Consider the following 25047-nt stretch of genomic DNA (forward strand, 5'->3'; position numbering starts at 1 on the left):
AACAGCAACACAGAGAAGTTGAGTATAAGTCATGAAACCAAAGTAATATATTCAGCAATCTTGAAAGTACTGTGCAGTAAAGAAACGTCACTGTTAATTGATGGCAGATATGAAGTGCCACCTCAATATGGCCACTGTGGTATCAAATTACAGACAAATGGCGTGATGTCCTGAAGCCCACAGCACACAACTGAAATTAACTGTAGCCTCTGGCTCGCACTCAGTATGTTTTGATCTTGGTCCAAAGTTGTCATTTGTAGTTTTGGTTGCTGCCAAAGAATGGGCGACTCTCTAAAGGCTATAATATCACACGTGCAAAGTTGCAAGATAATGCAGTCATTTCGTGGAGCGTAAGAATCTGAGCAACACAGAAAAAGAAGGAAACTACTGGTGCAGGAAAAGTGCTTGTGAAAGACAAAAACTAACAGAGCAGAGAAGACACATTTGCAGTGGTGTCTCACCTTGGTTCAGTGGGATGGTGGGAACCCGGCTGGCGTTGAACAAGAAGACGTCGGAGCCACTCTCCTCACTGCCACCAGAGGAGGAGTTGAGGCTGAGGGTGAGCCACAGCTGCAGCAAAGACTCCAGCTGGAGAAGGAACGCACATTTTATGAATGCAAGGGCACGTGACTTCTTATTGCAGAAAGTGACCATGACGGAGCTCACCAGTAGTAAGGGTCTATTCTGCTCAGCACACAATCACTTGGCTTCTGTTACCTAAATCTATCGGTGATGTGAGCTGTCCTACATGGCTGTTGCTGTGCTATATTTCATAGAGAAACAATTCCTTACAAATTAAATTTGTTCTTAGGGTTAGGGAAAAATGCAATCAAGTTGAGCCACCAGGACCAACTACAAAGGCACAAATGCATCTCAGTGCTACCCGCAAGGAACAATTTTTTAGGACTTACCAATAGCTACAAACCAATAGTTCCATATGAAAGCAGGCTAGCGCTGCCCTCATCCTGCCACATTCTCGAGCACCAGTGAACAGTAGAAATAGGGAAAGGGGGCCTACCTGGACATGATGCACCTGTAGCATAGAGAAGAGCTTGTTGAAGCAGGCACTCAGCATGGGGATTGAAGAGGACTGCACCATTAGGCTGCTGCCTTGGGGAGAAGTGTGGAGGCCCCTGAGCAGGGAATCATCTGTACCATTCGAGGTCTGGGACCCTGGGGAGGAAGGAGGAAATCATATTTAAGTGTTGCAAAGTCAGACTTATGAGTAAGGCTTTGGAGCTGCCTATCAGTATACATGTACATAAATGCAAATACAAACAGGAGCACAGAGGTGGTTGTGGCAAAGACCTGTTGGGGAGTTGGATGTGAGAGCCTGTAGGATGGAGTCAGCTTCCAACGTGGCCATCATCTTGAGCATGAGTTCAGCCTGTTGTTCCAGCCCCACCTCAAGGCGGGCATCCAGTGCTGGCAGAGGAGCAGAGTACAGATGTAAGATACAGGACAGCCAAAGCAAAAAAAACATTAGAAAACCAAATTAAACACTCAACACTTGCACTAAAGAAAAGTTTGCATACGTAGAGATCCAAGCACTAGGACAATGTGGAATCCAGTGGAATGTCCATGAAGTTATTATTGTAGCAAATTAATAGCTTCATTAAAATCCCTACAGGACTGTACAGCCAACAGCCAAAAACTAACCTTGGGACACAGAGACGGACAGACTTTGTGAACCAGGCTTCTCGGTGCCAGCAGGGGGTTTAGACACAGGGACCCCCACGCCCCCAATGTAGGGGTTATAACTGTAAGTGCCATAGTCAGCACCCCAGTAGTCATACCAGGTGCTGCTTATGGGCTTCAGAAAGGGGAGAAATTGAAACAAGGATTACTCATGCTTCCATGTTCTCATCAGTCTTGCAACAATTTACAAATAACAGGCACCGAAGGGAATCGAGACCTTTAAGTTACTTAAGTTCACTGGGAGAATGCTTTCATAGTACATCTCTGCTTTGTTGTTTCCATCCATAAAAAAGATTTAGAAAGTTTAGACAAACAGATATTCCTCAGAAGCCTTTTACATGTTTGTGCAGTGAAATGCACTGTATGGAAAAGGTTGCCCTTATGGCAGCAAAAAGTTTGATGTACTTTTGAAAGCCAAGACCAGTTTTGAAGTGTATCCACAACTGAGTAGGTTTGTGCTGCTTGGGAGAACCCACACCACAGTAACGCAGATTTACCCACAGGTTATATTTATTGTATTAAAAAAAAAAAAAAAATGCATTCTTTGGCAACCCGAACATTGTGACTGCTGCCTTACTAGTACTTTGAAATTACGGTCAAGAGCTTTCTAGTCATCTTCAACGGGCATGCGATTGTTAAAGAAATAAGCTATCATTTGCGGTGAGGTGGGAAAAGGAGCACTTTGAATTGCACATCTTATTGAATAAATGGAAGAGGCACTAGAGCAGGTGGTGTTGAGGAGGTGCAAATGGTAGTTCTATTATGTTATACTAAAATGATGAAGCCCAAAAACCACAATAGCACATCACTTTCCCCATAAACAATAATTAATTTACTGAACTTGTTTTGGGTTGTCATTTTACATACCAGCACATCTAAATACTGTTCTAATTAACCTGCCAAATACCATTTGGAAAAGGGGAGCAAGAACAAAAACATTCCTGCAAAAATAAACTACTCATATGTACTACTCGGTCTCATAGATATACAGCTCATGCATTAGACAAACACAAAAAAAAAAAAAAAAACTATACATACCTTAAAAACTTTGGCAGCGAGGGGATCTTTTTCCAAATCAATATCTAAAGGATCAATATCAACATCCATGAGGTCTTGCAGCAAGTCAAAGTCTATGTCTTTATCTTTATCCAAAGATGTCAGAGGTGGGGCACCTTTGGACAATGAAAACAGCTGTAATATTGCCAAGCAAGGACATTAAGGTAGTGTATTCACTGAAGCCATTTATGAAATTACAAAGCAGTTCTAAGAAAGAACAAGTCCTGGTCAGTTTAAGCTGTTTTTGTTGTCCTGATCTATTCCTGAATTCATGTAGCACAGTAACCAAGCCAATGTCCTATAAAAGGCTTCTGAATCATCAAGCCATTCTCATTTGCAAACAAAGCAAATATACTCTCTGGCAGGGAAACATTTCACCTGCCAAATGTTCTAGAATTTATTATGATATATATGATAAAGTGATAACTACGAAAGGCAGCATTAACACACAAAAACACAAAATCATATTGTACCAACTGATCCAGAACAAGAGCATGCAGGATGTATGTGAAAAGAAACTTTCCAGATGAAAACAAAGCAGAGTAAGGCCTACCAACGCACTTTGGAAAACAGAGTGGGTCCCAGGTGTACCTGCGATGATATCTGGAGCCAATGCCTCGTCAATGCTCTCCACCAGGGGGATGGGGGTGGGCTGAGCGAGGGAGTCGTCCGAATCCACAGCTGACGCCCCTGCCTCCTCACCCACTGCCCCCTCCTCCATCCCCTCCAGTGTGCCTGGGGACAGCAGCTCACCTGCAAGGTAGGGACCTAAGGTGTAAGTACTGGGGTCTTGCAAGTGATGGGGAGTATTGCTCAATACAATTCAGCCATTACATGGAAACAACAGTCAGTAATGGAAGACTCATAGTCAGACAGGAACAACTCTGAGCGCAGAAAGACCCTCAAGCCGAACTGGTGTTCCAGCAGTCATACTCATCACTGCAGCAACAATTTTAAGAGAGGCTATTACCTGCCAGGATGTCCTGCACCATGCAGGTAAGGGAGTACTGGGCCCAGGCACCCCCCCAGGAAATGTCTCCACGGTTGAAGTCTGTCCCCACTAATAGCAGCAACAGCCTCTCTAGCTGCTGCTCATTCACCACCTCACACAGGTGGATCGTGGGCCTGGTGGCATTGGCTATCCTGGCCAGGACCTGAGCTCACACAAATGGAACACAACCAGTCAGTCAGTGGTTAGGTAGGCAAGCAAACCCAGCTTGGTGCACGCAACACCACCAACACGACACATGACATTCAAGACACATACGGAATACCCAGCTGTGGGAGATGGGAGTTGTGCCTGTATGGGGAATTGCTGGAGCCATAGGGTCCAAGACTCCCAAAGACACTGGGGGTCTGCATAGAGAAACTGACCAATGTTCCTAATGCTCTGCAAACACTTATGAGAATTAACCAGCACTAGGCCAAGCACAGTCAGTTTATGTAAATATTTTCCTACTGAAAAGAAAAGCTCAACAATATACTTATTGCAATGTACTTAACTGACCAGAAAGTGACACAGTTATACTGGACATGGAGACTAAAGTTCAGCTGTCATGCCGAGTGTTCAGTGATAGGTGCCTAAGGCACACCAGTACTCCACCCTCACACCAACCTTGCACACAAAGAGTAGCAGGTCAGCATGGCAGGTGAAGTCCATGGAGAGCAGGAAGAGGGCAAGCTTCTGCACCACAGCAATGCAGCGCTCGTGTGCCAGTGTGAAGGGTAATGGCTCCACTTCTGGGGTCTCCTTAGTTGCTGACGCTTCAGCTTCCAGTGTGGAGCGTGGCCATTCTGCTGTGCGCCGCAGCCGAATAAGGTCTTTAAAGTGCTGCAGGTTAAGAAATCAGAGGTCATGCTAACTGCATCCTGGCTGCTGCATCTAAAAGGTGAATGAGTACAAAATAGGAAAAACTATCCTAACAGTCAGTCTCTAATCCCACTAGTAGCATCAATCCAAAAGCAGACAAGATGAAGATATATCTTTTAAGAGGCGGCACCTTATCTGGAATGTAGCAGAGGCTTACCTTGGATGTGGCCTGTTTCAGCTTGGCCTGCTCCACCAGCAGCTTATAAGAGGAGCCTTTGTTGCTCTGGATTTTCTCCTTCTCAATCTGTTCAACCAAAGCCTTCTGTTTTGCTTTTAATAAATTCAACTGCTGTAATGAAAAGAACACTTATAAATATACAGAGAAGTTTTATGTTCATCACACTTCACAGACACACACAATGTTGTCCAAGATCAGAAAATTAAGATGCTTGTAAAATCCAGCAATAGGGCTACAGTTTTTATTGAGCACCGTATGCTACTGAAATAAGGGCAATAAGGGGAATGGCTTGATTACCTGTTTATGGTGGACCAGCTGCTTGCGGATCTTTCTCGAATACAAGCGATCTAAGCTGCTGTTGCCTTTGGTTGATCTGTTGAGGCTCTGAGACTGAAGGTTGTTATTTATAAAGCTCCACTGATTCCCTTTTTTGGAGAAAAACAAGAATAAGATGGAATACTATACTGATATGAATTTCTCTACTATACCATTATAGTACAACTCAGTATGGAAATAAAACACTGAGTCAATAGGAGATTATAGCAATAGATCTTGAATGGGTGTTGGGAATGGCAGCACACCTGTGACCATACGGTCTCGCTCCTTTCCACCGAGGTGCTTCTTGGCTGCTGCGGCCTCATCCTCCACACTGGCCACGTAGTCCAGCAGCCGTGACACCAGCATCACCACCCAGCTGATCATAGGGATGTCCAATACACCTATCACACACAGGCACAGGTGATGACTAGCTACACAGCCACATGCAAAAGCAGTATAGGAAACCAGCTCTACCAATCAACCACCTTCTGTCCTGCGCTGGGCTGTGGCTGCTGACTGCTGCAGTGGGGAAAGCAGGCTATCCAGGAGGTTGAGCAAGCCCTCCAATACTCCACTGTTGCTCAAGGATCTTTGGCCTATGCAGGACAGGAGCATGAAGACCCTGCAGAGTGGAAAGCACAAAAGATTTAGAAAGGAGCCACAGCAGACAGTAGGTGATGTGACAACGGCCACAGTTAGTACTGGATCCAGGCTACAGGCAGACAAGGACTCCATGGGCAGAGCCTTTGCAGCCAATTTGAACTACTGATCCATAATCTCACAGAAAAAGTTAAATAATTTCAGCCTTTATACTACCTTTAGTAGACACAGATTTTTTTGCTCAAACAAGCAATCTTTATATAGGGATTCCTGGATATTTCACAGTTTTAACTGAAATAGCAGACAGTTGTGAAGCTCAGTCAATTTTCAGTTTTAGCTCTTCACAAAAACAACCGGACCTTTAAGGCCTTTAGCCTTGATCTTAATTTAGGTTGACACCAAACATTTATGTAACCGGAAGAAGACGCAACCTGTCCTGGGGGAAGATGAGCATCTGCTCCGAGTTGTACAGCTCCTGTAGCACATTGGAAAGGAACTGGCCCCACCAGCGCTCAGCTCCACACAGCTGCACCAGCAGCAAGCCTGCATGCAGGCGGATCTTAGGTGTACCACTAATGCACAGGTGCTTGAAAAGCTCCTCGCAGGCCTGTGCATGAAAGGTACTCTGCAGCACAGAGGGGACCGAGTGGCCTGCAAAGAAAGTGATAGGGAGGAGTGGTTGTGACACGTCGATGTAGATGCTTTCAAGAGCATGTTGTCCAAAACACTGATACAATAGGGAATTACATGGCACTTCTGCAATATGTGTACATTCAAAACTATCCTCAATCTGTTGATACAATCAGCGGTAAAATAATATATTGTCTATTCCAATTAACAACTAGTCTTTTCTAAATATCAAAAGTAAGTACATAAGCAATGTATTCTTTGTGTGCTTCAAAACTGAAATAACATTCCTAAAAAGTGGAAAATGCAGAAGAAAGCAGGTGTATTTTTTTGTGGAGCCCTACCGTTGGAGGAGTGGAGGAGGCTAAGCAGTGTGTCTAGCAGATAGCGAATTATGGTGCGCAGCTGTTCTGTGGAAGAGTTCTGCACGAGTTCCTGGGGTTCCACTGAATCAGGCAGTAGTTTGCGGCTGGCTCCCAGGGAGACACGTAATCGCTGTACTGCGTGGTGCGCCAGGTTTAGCTGCAGCTGCAACTGGATGCAGTCCTGATAGGCGGAAAAAACACGGGCATCCTCCTCCACTGCCTTGTCCGGCTTGCGTAGAAAGTACTGTGCATTATTGGCACTGTTTAGTGGTGGCAAGTCGATGCTCTGCAGCAGGGTCTCCAGTCGGTGGCAGGCCAGGTTATACCTGAGTAGGAAGAAGAGGACCAGTCAGGGGGAACTCAATGGTGCTGTGCCAAGGCAAGTGTGTCACCAAACATTAACAGTGACATCCAGAATAGGCTCACAGGTCAGCAAGGTTGTACAAAATACAGTATAAGTTACACTAGTGGATAAAACTGAACAAACTCAAACACTATCAGCTTATATTGAACAACATAATTTTAATTATAGTAAAGAAAAATTCAAGAAGAACAACATGTTCCCCACAGATACTGAAGGTGCTTCTCTTCCTCTTGCCCACCTGCACTGAATGTCCTCCTGCAGTGCAGCCATCATGGCCAGATGCTGGTCCACATCTGGCTGGCTGGCAGCCTCACTCTCACCACGAAGGGGGTCGTGCATCAGCTTGAGCTCAGTCTCCCACGGCAGGATGTACGTATGGCCATAATAGTATCCCAGCGGGATCTTGGCCCGTGCATTGGTACTGCCATATCGCCCGATCACAGTGATCTGGAAAGTGGGTGGGGTGGTAGGTTAAAGTAAATATGAGTGTAGTTCAGCACATACCTCACCAAGAAGCATAAGCTTCATCATTCTGCTGCTTAATAAATGCCAATTTCAAAACCTTCACTGGCAGAGTGTGAAAAACTAGCTTTATTGTGTTACATTCAGCCTGACCAAGGAAGCATATTGTAACACAAGAAGCTAAGAGAAGTAAATACCAGTCAACTTTTTAAACAAGATGAAATTCACAGTTAACACAAGGTGTCAAGTAGATATGAAACTGGGATGAGGCATACTCACCTTCATGAAGCGGCAGACGGGGGGCGGGAGGAGGTCATGGAGGATAAGGGAGTGTGTGCTGATGTCTGTAGCTACCACTAGCCGTCGTCCATCTACCTCCTCCCCTAGTGTCCAAATGTCAATGGACAGTGAAGCCAGGTCCCCACAGGTGGGGATCAACACATCTGTCAGCAGGATGGGTCGGCCAAAGTCCAGGGTCACAAAGCGGCGGGCCCCTGCAGCAAACAGCAACATTTTTCAATCACTTCTAACATCACTACACAAGTTTACTCTCCTTTTCTAACCAGCATCTTACACTTTACATATACACAGGAAGTCATCTTCTCACTCACTATACAAATATAACATGGTAATTAAGTATCTACAGAAGAGGAAAGCCCTAAGCCATTATTGTATTCACAGCCTCTTTCTATGTGAAGAGTTTTGGTTTGCCTTTATGTGAATCCTGAAAGCACTATGGCTATAAGCATACTTTTATACTAGATGGACAGTTTGATCATCATGTTACTGCAGTCCTATGTTTTGAGCTCACCAGAGTGCATGCGTTCGATGATGATGGACTGATGCGGAGGTGGCTGCAGGAAGTGAGAGGCCTGGGACATGGCCAGTACCAGACCACTGCCCATGGAGCTCTGTTGGAGAGCAGTGCATACTTAGGGCACCATTAGGATCACACAAAATTGAAATCATGGAAACAGCGGTCGTGCAGGTAAACTTAGGTTATGAGAAGTATAATGACAGTATCAACGTAAATGGTCACAATTTATTCTTAAGTGTTAGTTTTACATTACAAGTCTAACATCAGTTCTCACTACCAGTATATCGAACAAGTGGGTGTAGATCACAGACACACACCGGCTTGGCCTTTTGGGCACTCTTGTTGTGTGCAGCCAAGCTGACAGGTGGGGGGTCAATGACAGAGCAGGGGAAGAGCTGGGCCAGCTCCACACTGATGGCAGCAGATACTGCTTCATTTGGTGGTGTGAGGGGTGGGGTCATGAACAAGGGCGTGGTCTTGGGTGTTGGCGGGATGACATCTGAAGGATGGATGAAGAAGCCTGGGGCAGTGGAGGTGTTTGAAGGCACAGAGTTGTGAATAGGCCCCATTCCAGCTGCTGAGGTGGTCTGGTGTAACTTAGCCTCCAACTTGGCCTTCTGTTTGGGACAGGAGAGCATCACACCATAATTCAAATACCAAAGGACAAAAATGTGACCTCAGTGGATGACAAACTGGGAAGAAACTATAGGACTAAAGCTTATGCTAAGGGTGAAAAAGTTAAATTGAAATTTAAAATCAAGCTATACTTCTATAAACACTGTTTTCACATTTAATAATTCAGATTTAAGTGAAGATTATGAGTACATTTATTTTTATTTTCTTTCCATTTGTTATTCGTTATTTTGTTGGTATAATCACACTTCCTGTTATGCATCATGTTGAGCTGTAGTGTTCTATTTTCCCTGCAGGGATTAATAGTGTATTTTCCTATTCTACCATCATTCTTTACTTGCTTCTGGTAACATTTGTAACTATAAACAAGATAACTATGAAAGAAGCAGTACCTGTGTTAATTCATATAAGCTTCCATAAACCCTGGCCTGTTTATCCTTTGAGGGAGTTGGCGCACATTTAAACACATTGTGTATCCACTAGCTCACCGACCTGCTGCTGTAGTTTGAGCAGCTGCTGCTGCTTCTCCTGCAGCACTTGCAGCTGCTGCTCTGCAGATACCATGGCATGGGACAGGGACTGCAGCGCCACCTGCGCAGCTGAGCTGAGCGCCGTCGAAGCCTCACCAACCGTGCCTGCAGGCAAAGTTCCGACTGCAGGGGTCACCCCAAAAGTGCTCACTGCAGGGATAATACAGTGGTAAGTGGAGGTCAGAGGGAAAGTGTGACAACATTCAAAAAAAAAAAAAGTAACTATTAAGAGAGAAAGAAACCCACATTTACTAATACTGAAGTTGTATTGGAGACAGCCTGAGGAATTAAACAGCTTAACTTTAGGGAAGAAGTCTTCTCATCTAACGCATAATGCCCAACGTGAGTAAAACAATGTATTTAAAAAAGTAATAAAAAGGGTATATACCGGTGAACATACTTGCATCATCCCTCTCCACCCTAGTGCCATCACTAGTGGAGACGCAAGCAAAGTGAAGTGGCTCAACCTCCAGGAGCCCAGTGAGAGCTGTGAAGCTCCCCTCAGCTGCCGCACAGCTGCTTACCTTACCGTTCCCTGTTAGGATATGAGACATACAACTGCTGTCACCTCTCCTGCAAGTTCTTAACTACATTATAAACATCTTGAAACCCTTCTTGTCACGCCATAACCATGTCACCCCTCACAGACAGGCTGATAACTCCGTGCACAGCACTAAGCCATATCACAGGCATGCAGACAACTTTCCCCCCCAGTACTTAACCACATGAAATATGTCATGAAGATAGTAACACTTCTGAAATTACATAAAAACTGATGTGAACAACACTACAGCTCCACATAAATCAAATGACACCAACTCCAAGCCAGCAGACTACACCAAACTGGAGTGAGTGCTCTGGACTGACTAGCACTGGCCCAAGCAATTGCCAAGTGCCAAATATAAATCAAGCTACTTTAGCTCAGTCATGAGCCTCAGAGGCCATTGAGGAAGACAAACAAGTATATGCCACTCACCTGAGAGAATGTCAGAAAGGTCTATCTCATCAGACTGCATGCCAATACTGCTGTTGAAGGCATTCTTGCAGGAAGAGCCACTGACCTCCAGGTCAAACAGGATGGGATCAAAGGGGGAACTATACAGACCATATCTGAAACAAAGCAGATGTTGAAAAAAATGAATACACTGGATGTTTACCTGACCAAAGTTTACATTTAAAAAGGGATACCTGAACTCAGTGAATGCATAAAGCCTTGATTTCTTTTTCAAATGAACTTAAACTTCAAGTTATGCATAACATGTGTTTGCACATGTATGAGAAATCCATACATTTTTACAGAATAGGAATTTGTAGCCAGAACTACAATAGACATTAATAAGGAGTGAATACAGGTATTTTTACCTCGTCTGCAGCAGAGCCTCCAGGGGCGTGAGCCTGTCCTGCAGTTGGCGGGACACGGCAGTGAGAAGGGCAGCACATGCTGTGCTGCAGCCTGCCAGGTCCTCATCTTTCACATAGTTCAGTAGCACAAAGTACCAGAATACAGATCCTGGAGAAGAGCGAGAGCAGCGTCAGTCATACTGGCCTTGGGTTATTTTGTTTGGCCATGTGACACAAAATTGTGATGAATAAATATACTAGTCAATTTACTCGGTTTACTGCTTCAGATGAAAAACACTTCTCAGCTGTATGCAGTGAAGTCAAACTTGAACCTCAACACACCATTTTAAATATTTTAAAACTTTTAAATTAAGTTTGATTGCTCAGCTCACAGCAATTGAGATTTGCTAGGGAATCTGCAACATGAAAAGCCAAAGATGTTTTGATAAGTGCTTTTCCTCCATGTAGCACAGATGTTTTAGTACTGTGATGCTTACTTAACCACGTTAATGAAATAAGATATGAAAATGTTGTAGTTTATTCTCAACTGTATTTTCTTCCTAAAATGTCTGAATGTTTCCAGATAGATGTTGGCAGAATGCTCCCAAATTGAACAGGATTGAGAGACACACTTCATCTCACTTCCAAAGCGTTAACAGTTCAAGTCTAGTGTGTTGGAGTGCCACTGAAATTAATCAGTCACAATTAACACTGCCTGAATTGGCAACTGTGGAGAAGACATTTTAATTTTTATTTATTATTATGGCTATATTCAAGATTTCATAGAACCAAATTGGTAAATTTAGAGACAATTCTATTATAAGGTTTTTATAGATTAAGACATAGTGGTAAATCTGACTTTACAAACAACTCCAGTCCTAGCTGCGTTAAGATGAGGAGCCAGTGTGTAAGGTAATGAAGTTATTTTAAGTTATAGCTTCATTCTGTTGAATCTTCCCAGTGGAAGCACAAGGCAACAAACTACTGAAGTTAGGAAAAACCTGAACAGCACAGAACTTCAAGTGTACGTACCTCCTGTAGCTGCTGCCGGTAAGTAAGGCATATTGTCCAGCAAAGCCTTTAGCAGAGAAGACCCAAACCCCTGCTGGCTGGGGTCACCTTTTCCATTGCTGTCACAGAGAATAGCCACGTGACAAAGCTTACATTAAGGAGACAAGTTCTGTAATCCTCCAAACACAATCACATCAAACTATGCATATCAAGATGTCGTACGATGCACATAGAGGATAAAGCTACTGTAACTACTGTAGTATGCAGTGTGTAAGTCTATGTAGGTTACTGAATAAACAGTTCATTGTTGTTGCTGTTATAAGACCAAATTCTCACCTAATGCAAAGGGCAAGAAAACGAGCACACTTGTGGGCTATACTGCGACCAGCCTGGAAAAAGCAAACTCGGACAATATCTGTGAGTAGTTTCCTCGTTTTCACCAGCAGGCCTTCCTTGCCTTCTCTGAGGCTGAAGAAAATAGCACAAAAGCAGAAATGTTTTACAGTAACTATCAAAATATCCCAAGGTGGGGAAAGCTGTAAAGTACACATATAACATTTAATAACTTCAAGAGAGTGGCATGATTTAAGGTACAATGGTATCAAGAAACCAGAGAAAGTACTACCAGGACATCCAGATTGTACCTGCCCAGTCACCCAGAAGCCATTATCAAAACTCATTACTACAATGTCTGGAGGCTGAGCTTCCTCACAACCTACCTATGTGCAGTCACAAATGGTGACCACAAAGCTACCGAACAGGCTCAGAGCAACACACTTGCAGTCCTCTGAATAAGCCCATAAATACACACACAGTGTGGCAACAGACAAGGGCCATCAACATACAAAGTTTTTATTCCAGGGTCCCACCTGCATGGTCCACTGGAGTAGACTCCTGCCAGCCAGCACAAGATGTCTAGCACCAGACTCTGGGCATGCTCAGTCACTGGGCCCTCCTCAGGCTTCTTGCACAGGCTGGCCAGCAGCTTTTCATGGAACTCTGGGAACTGCAGCATGGCACAGCGCTGAACCCTAAAAGAGGAGAGAGAAAGATTCTACTTAGTCAGGGACATTTCTGTGAAAAAGACTATGATTCTTAGCCATGTGCAGAAGACACCACACTACCAGAGCTAAAGGAGCCCACCTTTCTTTGGGTATGGAAGTTTTCTTGAACCTCCGGATGGTGATGGAAACCTCCTGAAGCAAGTCACACCCACGGAGGTTGTCAGGCTTTTTCAAGGCAGCTGGAGGTTCCGCTTTGGAGGTGGAGGCCTTCTCCTGAACCCACCGTGAGAGGACACATTGAATTAATATTGTTGGTATGGTCATGTCTCTGTCCCAACAGCAGGTGGCAGCGAAAAAAAGTTTTCATATTCAGCCTCCAAAATTCTCTCTATGAATTTGACTGTTAGCTTCCAAATTACACTATTTTGACTACATTGATACCAGTAAACCCAAACGTTCACATCCATCAGGGTGATACCTTAGTGGCCTGGGCTCTTTGCAGCAGAGAGGAGAGTGTGTGCGCCTTACTGCTTGGGGGCTTGACGGCAGCCATCCTAACGACAGGCCTGGGACTCTCCTCCATGCCCTTTTCACTCACTGCTTTGATGTGCACCAAGAAGGAGCGATATTTCCCCCCAGCCATGCCTGCAAAAATAAAATTAAAAAGAAAAACCTCCATCCAAGGACTGAGACTCTTCCATCAGCCCTGTCAATAAACACCTTTGTTACAAATTTAAGAAACAAACAAAATATTCTTTCCTGGTGCACAGGATTTGAGAAGTCACACTGTCAAAAAGAGATAAGATAAAGGTTTGCTTTACCTTTGACCAACTTAGGACTTGTCAGACTTAACATTCCCGCATGACCAGAAAGATCCAAGCCGCTGGCCAGCCACACTGGCCCACAGAGGATGTCCTCCTTGTGGTCCTCCAAAAATGAGCAGAGACGGGATCCTATGAGATTAACAAGGGCAAAATGTTAAATGCCGAGGTAGAGTTGGATCTTTTCATTAACCAAGAATTAGTCCTGCTGACACCACACCTAAAGTCTCCTCAACATCCATAAACTGAATGTCCTCAGCGAAATCCTGAAGCAACGCCTGTCCATTCCGCTCTCCATTGGCATGCAGGACATGGGACAAGGGGAAGCAGATCGGTCTGTCTACCGCCGCTTCTGCAAGACACACAAATTCATAGGAAATCAGTGAAAGCAAGACTTACACACCGCTCGCAAAAGTACAGGCTTAGGCACACATCTGATAATTGTAATTATAATAATTTGAGACAATTTCCATTCTTAAACAAGGCTGCATGTATTTTGTTCTAGTTATGAGAAGTTTTACAAGCTCACCGTTAACCTTGCCAAGTCCTGGGGCCTTGTTTTTCAACAGGGTGACCTGGATCTGGGGAATGTTGGTGATGTTGGCATTCAGGACAAATTTGAAGTCCACATGTCCCACCATGCAAGCTTTGGGCAGGACCAGCTCAAAAACGTGCTCATCCCAACTAGAACTGAGAAAAGGCAGATCACAAAGTACATTTAATCATTTGGCAAGCGCTTTTCTCTAAAGCAACGTACATCTCAGAGAAAAATACAATGAGTGCGTTACACCAACAAGCACTTTGAAGTGAACAGCTGTAACCTATTTCCTTGATGAGCCATTGAATCTAAGGCGCTATTTATGCAATGAAATACATTCCAAAGTCCACTGGACAGATTCAGAAGCTTAACTGGTATAAAAGAGGGTTTCAGAAAAAGTGTAAACTGTAGAACATTTTAAATTGACAAGCTCACTCTTCTAAAAGAACCACCTGTAACTCTAACTACTTCACACAAAGAAAGCAACGTACCTCTTCACAAAATCATGTACCAAACTAACTAGTTCTAGAAAGTGAGAAATGTCAATTGACACGGCTGTGTAGCCGAACCATGACTCGGTTCACACCTGTCGCTCTGCAGCTTCCAGGTGCGAGTGTGTTGTGCTGCATCCCCATGATGCTGCTGGTGTAAGTGCTGCGGGTGGCGCCGCTGCTGCTGCTCCTGCTGGACCTCTACCCAGCAGGGTGGCACAGTGGCTGAGAAGCGTGGCGTCAACGTCTCAAATCGTGTGAGCTCCACCAGGGACGTCAGGCTCTCCACACTCAATGCTTGGTCCACCAGAAGGTCAACTCCTAGAGCGTGCATGCAAACATACACGGACACAGATGCACATGAAGTAGTGCCTTGCTAACAAGTGTTCATGTCAAACCTGGATTATACAACATGCATATCCGAGCATCAACTTGAGCTCAAAATTGGGTTTTTACACTGACACACAGCCAAGCAAAAGATTGTAATCATGCCCATAGCTGTACTGTACAACAAATCGATTTTAAATGCTGTAGTATCAGTTTGCTTGACACTACTATTCAAGCCTTTGTGAGTACTAACATGAGAGAGTGCACAGTGATCAGCAACTGGTGCTTGTTTCAACACCTGTATACGTGGTGTAAGACAATAGCCTGTGATGGGAACCTCACCTGTAATCCCTGGACTAGATGGATTCGAGGACGGCTTAGCCCCTTCAGACAACTGTTCTGCCCCCTTAGAAAGGGGCCCATCAACAAAGATGTCCGAGTCATCAATATCATCACATACACCTCCAATTTGAAGGAAATGAAGTTCTCCACCTTAGAGGAAAAGAGGTCACAGGGTAAGGGCATATAAACTGAATACTTAGTTGCATCTTCAAGTACCAGCAATGCATTTCAAATTGTCTATGGCTTTGTTACAGGATTTTGAGTCTGTCTACACTTACTGTGAACAAAGAATGAAAGACTAAATCCAAATGATAGAATACCTAAATTCAATCCATTTTACAGCTATGCATCTAACTTTGTATTTGGAACTGGACATCTTCAAAAAAGAAAAAAAAAGAAAAAAAAAAACTGCAGAGACATGGTACACCAAAAACTGAAAATATTCCAAGGACAATCTTCCTTAGGTATCTTGAACAATATGGGAGGAAAAGTGAGTTGTCAGCCCAAAAGTGGTCCAAGTTTATGCGCTCCCTCAAAAATGTACTGTTATTTCAGTTTCACAACTCTAAATACAACATCGAAAGAGCAAAGTAGTTTTGTTTCTCTATCAATGTCACACAAACACAATTTACCACATATTTCCAACCACATTACCAACCCTCAGTCTAAGGGTGAACAACAGTGCAAAAAAACACACACAACATTAATCAAAACTATTAAAAATTAAATGGTGACAACTTAATCATACTTTTGGCTTACATTTACAGTACATCGTTTCCTTCTTAAGATACAGCTTGCAAACTCACACTCACCAGCAGTGTACTTGTATGAAAGAAAAGCACCCTTTGAATGACAGATACAAAAACACCATTTAGCACTGGTAACATCTCTAAAAGAACATGACTCTGAAGTCATACTGGTCCCCTGTTTGGATCCTAATGTAAACCCTCTACATCTTCAGACTGCTGTATTATGGCTGTTGGGTAAAAGATGCAACACGATGCATGACGGGCCCTTGGTAAATTTAATGTTACTCTGTTGGCTGGATGGCACGCTGTTTTGTAATTTATGATGTCAAGTAAAAATTTTTTAATGGAAGTATATGTTTACCATTAATTATAGAATATATTAAACAAAAATAAAACGTTCAGTACATACACACTATAGAAAGAAAAAAAGTTGTAGTGCCCACATTCTCAAAGCTTCATTGTCATTTGTGTCTCACATTGTTACATCCACTAGGTCATGCTTCCTTCAGCTGAGAAATATGGCTAAATTAAGAAAATTTCTATGTAGGCAGGATACTAGGAAATTATTTCATGCTTTTCTATCAAGATTGTTGGACTATTATAACGCTCTATTATCGGGCTGTCCATACCAGACTGTACCCAGGCTCCAGTTGGAACAAAATGCTGCTGCGAGAACTGTTATAAGATCTAGGAAATATGATCATATAACACCAGTACTTAAATCACTGCACTGACTTCCGGTCACGTTTAGAGTTTCTAATAAAATTTTACTTCTGATCTATAAGGCAATAAATGGCATTGCTCTGGTTTACCTTTGTGAGATTATCAATTCTTTTATTCCAAAATGATGTCTTCGTTCATTGGACGCGGATTACCTTAAAGAACCTGTGATCAATAAGATCTCAGTACGAGGGCATGCCTTCAGCTATAGAGTGCTTAAACTGTAGAATAGTCTCCTTGTTACTGTCAGCAACGCCCTGTTTGTTTCAACCTTTAAATCTGGGTTTAAGACTTACATGTTCACTCTGGCATATCAATAACTAGTGTAATTCCTGTTTGGTGTGTTTTTTCCTTCTGTAAAACACTCTATAATCTCATTAAGTCATCAGTTACTAACAATTTTTTTTGTTGAGCATCGTTGTCCTATGATAAGATCTGAGGAAGCCAGCTGGCCATGATACCAGCACCCCATGCTGACTGAAGCTAACTGCCTGCTGTGATGGACAAGACATGCCTATGTGAACTGGGATGTCAAGTTAACACTCATCTACAACGTCATTATTAGTTGTAAACTGACTTAAGTCTTTTTAAAACTAGAATCCCCAGCAGGGGTGGGCAGCCAATGGCACTCAGAACCCCAGAGGTTTGGTTTTTGTCCTTTTCCCTTTCAGTTGGGATTTTTTGTTCCTTTCCTCCATGGCCAGTAGGCATATTTAGTACCACACAAGCAACTTAAACAGGTAAGTAAACATTTCAGACGAACCAAAATATGAAGACCATCTCAAATATGGATCAAATTCTCAATGTCAGCTGATTTCCTGCAAAATGTGTTGAAATTTAGCTTAAAAAAAGAAAGAAAATGTTCCAATACTTAGACGCAAACGTACATCTTGGAGCAATGACATAATTTAAATACTAGAGACCCCTGGGGGCAAACCCTTGAGTACTACCTTTAGTGCAAGCGCAGAGCCGGTCAGTGCCGGAACAGTAAGTGACTGAGACAAATGGATCAGGCTCATCATTTAACTCCTTCTTGGGCGGTTCCACTTTGGCCAGCACTTCTAGACTGGACAGGTCCAGGATCATGATGCTCCCCCCCTGAGTGGTCACTACAAGGTGACCGAGGCCCGCCACATCAGCCCGCTTCTCCTTGGAGGCAAGGGTACCATTGCCATTCTTGAGGCCAGGAGATGTCTCCTCTGGACCCTCCTCTGAGTCATCCTCCCGGCTGTCTAGGATGTCAGGAGGGAGCAGCACAAGTGAAGTGATGGCATCCTTGGGGTCACGGATACGCTGAACCTTCACAGGCTCCTCCTCCAAGGTGACAATTCGAGTAGAGTAGTTCAGTTTGTAGAGAACAAGGTAGCCACCTCCCACTGCCCGCTGCTGCTCAGGGGGCAGGATAAGTGGTGTCTGGGGAGATCCACTGGGGTGTGCCTCATGGGACTTCCCACCCAAGCCTGTTCCATTGGTGAGGGTGGGTAAAGGTTGTAGGTCACCCTTGCGCTGGTTGCAGAGGGCTGAGTGGAGCTTGTTGAGGTTGTTGAGGGCCTCCACTTGGTTGATAGCACTGAGTGACTCCACAGAGCAGGACTGCAGACTTACAAGCAGATGAAGCCCATCTGTGCAAGGCGTGATGGTATCCACGTAGAGATTCTCTTCCTCAAGTAGCTTAGGCAGCCGCAAACACTGAACCAGGGTCCCCGGCTTGGGCACCATGGAGCTCCATTTGTCAGCATCCAGGGGCGCAAGATTTGCGGCGGCATCAGCAAACTGTTGAATATAGGTGATGGGTGGGTCCTGCAAGAGCAGCTGCTCGTGGGTGTCAAACTCCATCTCAATGATTTGTGGCACTGTGAAGCCCTCCTCATGCAGGCTCTTGCTCATTAAATTGTTCATCTGGGCAAACACCTTGCCAGATTTCTCATCTGACTCTTTGACACTGTAGAGCAACAGCACAGGCATAGTCCTGCGTACAGCGGCTGGGCCACCCAGCTCTGTACCACCACATGCCTCAATCTCCATGGGGCCCTGGTCAGACGAGGCCTCTGAACCCTGAGTCCTAGCCAGGCCATCCAAAGTGCGGCGCATTGGTGGTGGGCCATTAATGGGAGAGGCAGCAACTGAGCGATAGCTCAGCAGCCCACCAGCCACCAGGCAGGGAAAGGGAATGTTGTGGTGCTCTGCTGGCTTCTCCTTGGCCTTGTCAGCCTTGGCTTGGGCCAGTGAGGGGTTGGCACCCAGCTCCTCAAGGTCCTTGACAGTGTCCTCCAGCACACTGGCCACCACCTCCCATTGTAGTTTCTCTGGCTGCTGTAGAACGCTGAGAGCTGTCACACTCAGGTTCACCTCCATACTCTCCTTTTGCGATGGGTGCCCTGGGTAGGGGGAAGCGCAATTAGGGGCACTTGGCAGAAACTAGCAGATACACACAAAAAAATAAATTTTACTGTGAAAAAGACTAGTAGTAAAGAAAAATCTTCTGCAATTAGTTAACATGCTGGGATGATGACGACATTGGGAGAACTGTTGCTAGACAGAAATCAAACAAACGGTAATCCACTCAACTCGAAATGCAAAAAAAAAAAAAAAAGAAAAGAATTAGGGTCGTACCTGTGACAGACTCTGATCTGGAATGCTCTTCACTGTCCGAGTCATCCAACTGGTCATCACTGAACAGCAAAGGGGGGGGGGGGAAAAAGGAAAAAAAAAAAAAAAAAAAAAAAGACACATAGTTCAGTCCTGTTGTTGTGAAAATCAAAAACAGCTTCAACACACATCCTGTGGAATACAGGTCCAAAAGCATAGTTGAAAATACTTAATTACAGGTAGTCCTCAACTTACTACAGGGTTCTGTTCCAAAGACCTTGTCCCCCGTTATACTATATATATTCTAATGGCTTATATAGTAAACAATTAACATGCATGAATGGTACATGGTATAATAGGGCTTTGTGTTTTTTCAGGATTTTCTCTCACAGTGGTGCAGGAAGTACTGCTGTTGTTTCACAGCACCTGGACAGTATTAGAGGATGTGGGGTCGATCAGTCTGTCTGTCTGGATATTGCATGTTCTCCCAGGGTTCACATGTATTTCATACAGGTGTTCTGGCTTCCTCCCAGAGACATGCGCTTCAAGTTAACGGGTCACTCTAAATTACCCATAACATCTGTGTGAGTGCATGTTGCACTAGTGTACAGTTGAATTATTGATTGTAGGCAGTTTGTCATATATCTAGCATTGAAAGTCACCGTGGATGAAAAAGCTGTTAGCTACATATTATACAGAAATCACTAAGTGGCTTTGAAGAAAAGCATCTGCCAAATGTAAAAATGCAATAGAGAATATTAATACAAATACATCATATTCCCACGCTGCACTATTTTCATATTCATTTCCAAGTCTTTTCTTTTGCCTCTTCATTTCTGCGCCATTGGAATATTCATGAAAAAAAAAAAATTTTTGCTTGCTAAATAACCTGAAGGGAATCAAACTAATTTTCTGTAAAAAACTATAATTGCTTGTTATTGACATAGTGTCAATAACAAATATGGCCAGCCAACAGCAACGTACAGCAGATGAAGCAGTTGTCGTTAGATGTTACAAGCAAACTTCAGAACTTGAAAATAAGATAAGGTTCATGGGACAGCTGTTAAGTTGAATATGTGGTAAGTCGAGGACTACTGCAATGCAATATTCTTCCAGTGAGCATTGCAAGAAGTCAAATGATTGTCGATTTTTAAAGAATTAAAGTATTTAGGTATTTTTTTACATACAAATTAAAAGGAAAACTAGACTCTATTGCCCAAAGGCTCACCTGTCTCCCTCTAGTTTTGGTATATCAGAGCAGCTTGAAGAATCTTCCAGCCAGGCTAACGTGGGTCGTGCGGAATCCGTAACCGGGCCTTGCACGTTCTCTGACAGAATCAGCTGCCGCAGAATCACCGGGTCATATGGGTTGATCTCAAACTTCAAGTGCACCTGAACCGACAGCATCACAAAAGGATATTCATTTCATCATGGCTCATGACACTATGGACTAACACTAGGACCTATGCATACAGAAAAGAAGAAAATATGTAAAACATGAAGAAATAACAGGTAGACAATTACAAATATATCAATGCATAACTTGCTTATATTTCCAACATTATTTTATTAATAACTTATCCCACTGTCAATTTCAAAGAGCAGTGTTGATCACAATAAGTTGGACTTAAGCCAGCTCAACAGTGCTGCTTACCTTCATGAGCTTGGACACATCCCACACACAGATCTTTCCCCGCTTGGTTGCGGCTGCCAGGAAGTGCGGACAGCTGCCGAAGCCATAGCAGGCAATCTTGTCGGAGCCATCCACACTGGGGAACTGCGCGGGGCTGGTGGCCAGGGTAACTGACAGCGGCACATTCTGGGTGTGCTCGCCCTTCACAAAGGGGCAGTTGGGGGAATGTCGCTCATGTTCAGACCTTTAGTTGAGGTTGGGAAAAGGTTTGTGAAAGGAGTTTGCCAGAGTATTAGTGAATTACAAAAAATCCCATGTGAGCCGTGCGTGATGCTGTACTCTCCGCAAGTAGCAGAACGGTCTAAGGCAGATCAGGTATGTTGCTGCCTTACTCAGAAAGAAAAGGTATGAAGTCAATGTCATATCAACAGAGTACTAAAGACCACAACAGATTGGTATGTATGACATACTATATACAGTATAAAGCATCCCACACAATACAGAAATTATCAGTGTCACACTACAGTGGCTGCTGTGCCAGATGCAGGTAAAACAAGTGACCCACCAGGGCTCATCTGTAGGCTCCCAGCATACCAGGCACACACTGCAAGTGAAGCACATGGCCCGGTCGTCACCAGTGGATGCCGGCTACAGTCGAAGATGAACATAGAGCAATGAGCACCAGTCAAATTGAGAACCATAGTCACAAAGGTGAACAAGCTGGGAGTTTGGTCCATGCTGCAATTTTACATGGACAACATGCAATGACTACAAACATACATCAACAGGTCATAAATAAGACAACAATCTTTTTTTAAATAACACCTATTCAAGATGTTGGATGCTGCAGTAGACCTAGGGTGAGCGCCTATTATTCCACCCATTAGTAAACAATATTTATAACACTTAGATATTATTTTAGATGGCTGCCTGATTTATTTATTATCCAGGTATTATTTTAATCCAATGTGGGCTAAAATAATCACAAGGACTCATTTATACTATTAGAAAAACTGCTGAAATTACGATGGACTGAAAGCATGGCTCAACACACACAACAGTATAGTGAGTTTGTGATGAGTTTACAGGGAGCAGGCTAAAGAGATAATATGAAAGCAGACAAACTGTTTCCAAGCATGGATCCCTTTTGTATCGCTCAAAGTATTTTGGCTCAGGATGTGATAAACATTCTGGGAAGGAGTTAAGGAAAACATCAAAGCTGACACATTTGCCCGGAATCAACTCGACTCCTACCTCTTAACCATTCTGGAAGGCTGGCACCGAAACTAATTTGTTGTGAACAATAATTTGATAACTATTGGTCATCTGATGATGTTCAGGAACTCTTTTCCGCAATTTTAAAACGCTGTAAACGGAACGGTGGAACCATTTTCTCATGCTGCAGCACAGACCAGTGTGTGTCTTATTCTGGGCCTGCTTTAATAAATATGTATATACAATGAGAGAGACCACACAATTTGACAGAAGACAGAATACCCATTTCCTTGCAAATTAAGCTCATCAATGGAATTGAAATCAGTATTTTGCTGCCACTTGGTTTCCCAACAAAAGGCCTCCTTCTCTTAAAGCTCTTATGACACACATCATTTCAGCGTTGGGAAATTCCTCCTCATTTCCAAATGCACCATTGTTTCACTTTGTGCTGCTGGCATACCAACCGTGCATAGAAGTCCAGAAAAGCACTGTAATTTCCATGCTTACAATCAGCCATTCACCTACTTGGTCGCAGTAGTGAAAACACGCATTAGTGTTACCTTTCAGTATGAGTGGAGTGAGACAATGTGGTTCATCTCTGTAACTGACAATCTACAAAAATTTTTGTGCCTCTGATGCAAGCAATCAAGTGATTTAGTTTGTTGTTTAGGAAACAAAGGTACTAGTAAAATAGGGGTCCTTACACTGCCTACCTGGTGGTAAAATCCTGCTTGAGCCATAGGGTCAGGTTGTGCCCACCTGTAGCCTGCATGGGGCCATGATGTAAACGTTTCTCTCCTGTTTGCCTCACTGTACATTAATGATCTGGAAAAAAACACAAGAGTTAGTCTTTATCAGTACCGATGGGCAAATGTGTGCGAGGCATACTTTTTGATACCATTGCTGTTCTTTGACTTCCTGGTGGTCCGAGTTCATTCATATATATGAAATTTGCAACGTTTGAGTCCCGCTTGGGGTGCCTTGTGATGGACTGGCATCCTGTCCTGGGTGTGACCCCTCCCCCCTCCAGCTTTACACCCTGTGTTGCCGGGTGAGGCTCCGGGTCGCCGTGACCCCACTTGGGACAAGCGGCTTCAGTCAGTGTGTGTGTGCGCTACTGACAGGTTCAGCAGTGTAACAGCAAAGACTCTGAGTGAAGATTTAGTTTATATATTGTAAGGGCAGCTCACGTCTGACAATTTCTGAATCCTAAGCTGTTAGATTGGTTTCACCGATTGTATCACAAAATTCTGTAACTGATCAACAATCATACATTCAGAAGTTGCTGTAAATTCAAGATGATTCCAACTAACTGTATTATATCCAAAAGTGTTATCCTTACCCAGGTTTTAAAGCTACTAACCCACCCCAAAGAAAAAAAAAAAAATCAAGGAGCTTAGGTCCTCACCTATCTACAGAGCGCCCAGGGCCAACGCCCAGCTCGGGCCGTGCACTTGGTAAGAGGTAGGAGAGCCTGTCCATGATGGACGAGGCCACAGACAAGGCAGCAACGTTCTGGTTTATCTTCTTCAGCTCGTTCACAATGGCACCGGCAACCAATTTTAGCACATGGTGCGGAAGATGGAAAGTAACTGTTGCCCACTATAAAAAGCAAGAGAAAAAAGATTTTCAAACAACACATGACACAAATGGCATCATAAACTGTGCATATATTCTATGCTTCCAGGGGATAAGCTGGATATGTCAAAAAAAAAGAAAAAAAAAAAACCCACACCTACTACAGCACCCTTGAGCAAGAATAACCAATAAACAGTGAAATACAATTAGACACCCCTCTACTTAACGTAAATTTGGCTTACATAAATCTGGATTTACACAAAACATTCCAGGCATACACATTATTTACAGATAGAGCTTACGTAAAACACCTGAAATACGTTAAGTGCAAGTCGGTGTAGCCAGACAAAGCAGAAAGCTGCATCTTCCCAGTTCCTGCGTGTTTTGAGCCGCGAGCGCATCTCCTTTTGTTAGTGTAGTGATTTTTTTTTTTTGCATATTTTTTATCTATTTCATTATTCACAATGGCTGGTGGTAAACGTGAAGGAAAATGAAAACAGTCTTGCAAGCGTACACCAACAGATTTGGAGATGAAATTAAAAATGATGACAAAGTACGAAGGTGGACAAAAATTATCATCTATAGCATGGGAACTAGGTTTAGCCGTATCGACTGTGAATACAATAGTGAAGGATGCTGCACGTATAAAGGAGTACGTGAAAGGAGCAGCTAACGTGAAAACAATAATGAAGAAACGTCAAGGTGCAATAACTAAGATGGAAAAATTATTAGGATGAATGGTGCGGGAGGAGGGGGAATCTGACATACGTAACTTCTGACTTACGTAGGAGGTTGAAGAACGGTGTATTTACGCAAGTTGAGGGGTGTCTAATGTCAGGCAGTAGGCAGTCTGAATAAGAATATTGGCTTAAAAAGGATACGATTTTTCATAATGCCACAGTTAAAAACAAAAGATCGGAAGAATTGCAATGATACTATCTGGAAAGTGGACAGGAAAATAGCAGTGAAATATTAAGCTCCCGCACTAGATGAATGACTTTTTGCCATTAGTTGTAAAACCTGTGTAGCGGACAACCTATAAATGGACTAGAAGAGGACATCCTCTGCAATTCTGTAGAAGGGGAGATTAAAAATTAGTCCTGTACAGAGCACGTAAGGGGGATTCTGGTCCGAGTACGATGACAGTCAACCTGACCGAGAAGGTTCTGC

General features: G+C 43.6%; 1 protein-coding gene across 6 annotated transcripts in view; it reads right to left on the reverse strand.

Annotated features, from left to right (window-relative positions):
• The window catches only part of birc6 (baculoviral IAP repeat containing 6), a 97764-nt gene that overhangs the window by 63351 nt on the left and 9366 nt on the right, over positions 1 to 25047 (reverse strand). The window contains exons 4-42 of one of the 6 annotated variants that reach the window (XM_018724909.2): positions 23708 to 23901; positions 23013 to 23124; positions 21650 to 21732; positions 21106 to 21328; positions 20680 to 20843; positions 19476 to 19534; positions 17813 to 19240; positions 15394 to 15543; positions 14820 to 15045; positions 14225 to 14385; positions 13916 to 14047; positions 13696 to 13827; positions 13353 to 13519; positions 13014 to 13147; positions 12740 to 12901; positions 12207 to 12338; positions 11892 to 11989; positions 10881 to 11028; positions 10495 to 10628; positions 9919 to 10053; positions 9481 to 9668; positions 8673 to 8972; positions 8350 to 8449; positions 7818 to 8032; positions 7315 to 7523; positions 6692 to 7038; positions 6152 to 6371; positions 5606 to 5742; positions 5384 to 5521; positions 5100 to 5227; positions 4782 to 4913; positions 4370 to 4585; positions 3725 to 3908; positions 3346 to 3507; positions 2737 to 2870; positions 1660 to 1813; positions 1309 to 1425; positions 1019 to 1173; positions 462 to 588 (exon numbers count right to left, since the gene is read on the reverse strand). In XM_018724909.2, the coding sequence (XP_018580425.1) occupies positions 462 to 588; positions 1019 to 1173; positions 1309 to 1425; positions 1660 to 1813; positions 2737 to 2870; positions 3346 to 3507; positions 3725 to 3908; positions 4370 to 4585; positions 4782 to 4913; positions 5100 to 5227; positions 5384 to 5521; positions 5606 to 5742; positions 6152 to 6371; positions 6692 to 7038; positions 7315 to 7523; positions 7818 to 8032; positions 8350 to 8449; positions 8673 to 8972; positions 9481 to 9668; positions 9919 to 10053; positions 10495 to 10628; positions 10881 to 11028; positions 11892 to 11989; positions 12207 to 12338; positions 12740 to 12901; positions 13014 to 13147; positions 13353 to 13519; positions 13696 to 13827; positions 13916 to 14047; positions 14225 to 14385; positions 14820 to 15045; positions 15394 to 15543; positions 17813 to 19240; positions 19476 to 19534; positions 20680 to 20843; positions 21106 to 21328; positions 21650 to 21732; positions 23013 to 23124; positions 23708 to 23901 (7537 nt within the window). Of the gene's footprint in view, positions 1 to 461; positions 589 to 1018; positions 1174 to 1308; positions 1426 to 1659; positions 1814 to 2736; positions 2871 to 3315; positions 3508 to 3724; positions 3909 to 4369; positions 4586 to 4781; positions 4914 to 5099; positions 5228 to 5383; positions 5522 to 5605; positions 5743 to 6151; positions 6372 to 6691; positions 7039 to 7314; positions 7524 to 7817; positions 8033 to 8349; positions 8450 to 8672; positions 8973 to 9480; positions 9669 to 9906; positions 10054 to 10494; positions 10629 to 10880; positions 11029 to 11891; positions 11990 to 12206; positions 12339 to 12739; positions 12902 to 13013; positions 13148 to 13352; positions 13520 to 13695; positions 13828 to 13915; positions 14048 to 14224; positions 14386 to 14819; positions 15046 to 15393; positions 15544 to 17812; positions 19241 to 19475; positions 19535 to 20679; positions 20844 to 21105; positions 21329 to 21649; positions 21733 to 23003; positions 23125 to 23707; positions 23902 to 25047 lie in introns of all 6 variants that reach the window. The other 5 variants (XM_018724910.2, XM_018724906.2, XM_018724907.2 and 2 more) reach the window with 5 other exon arrangements.

This window comes from Scleropages formosus, chromosome 8 (genome assembly GCF_900964775.1).
Source record: "Scleropages formosus chromosome 8, fSclFor1.1, whole genome shotgun sequence".
Classification (NCBI taxonomy): Eukaryota; Metazoa; Chordata; class Actinopteri; order Osteoglossiformes; family Osteoglossidae; genus Scleropages; species Scleropages formosus.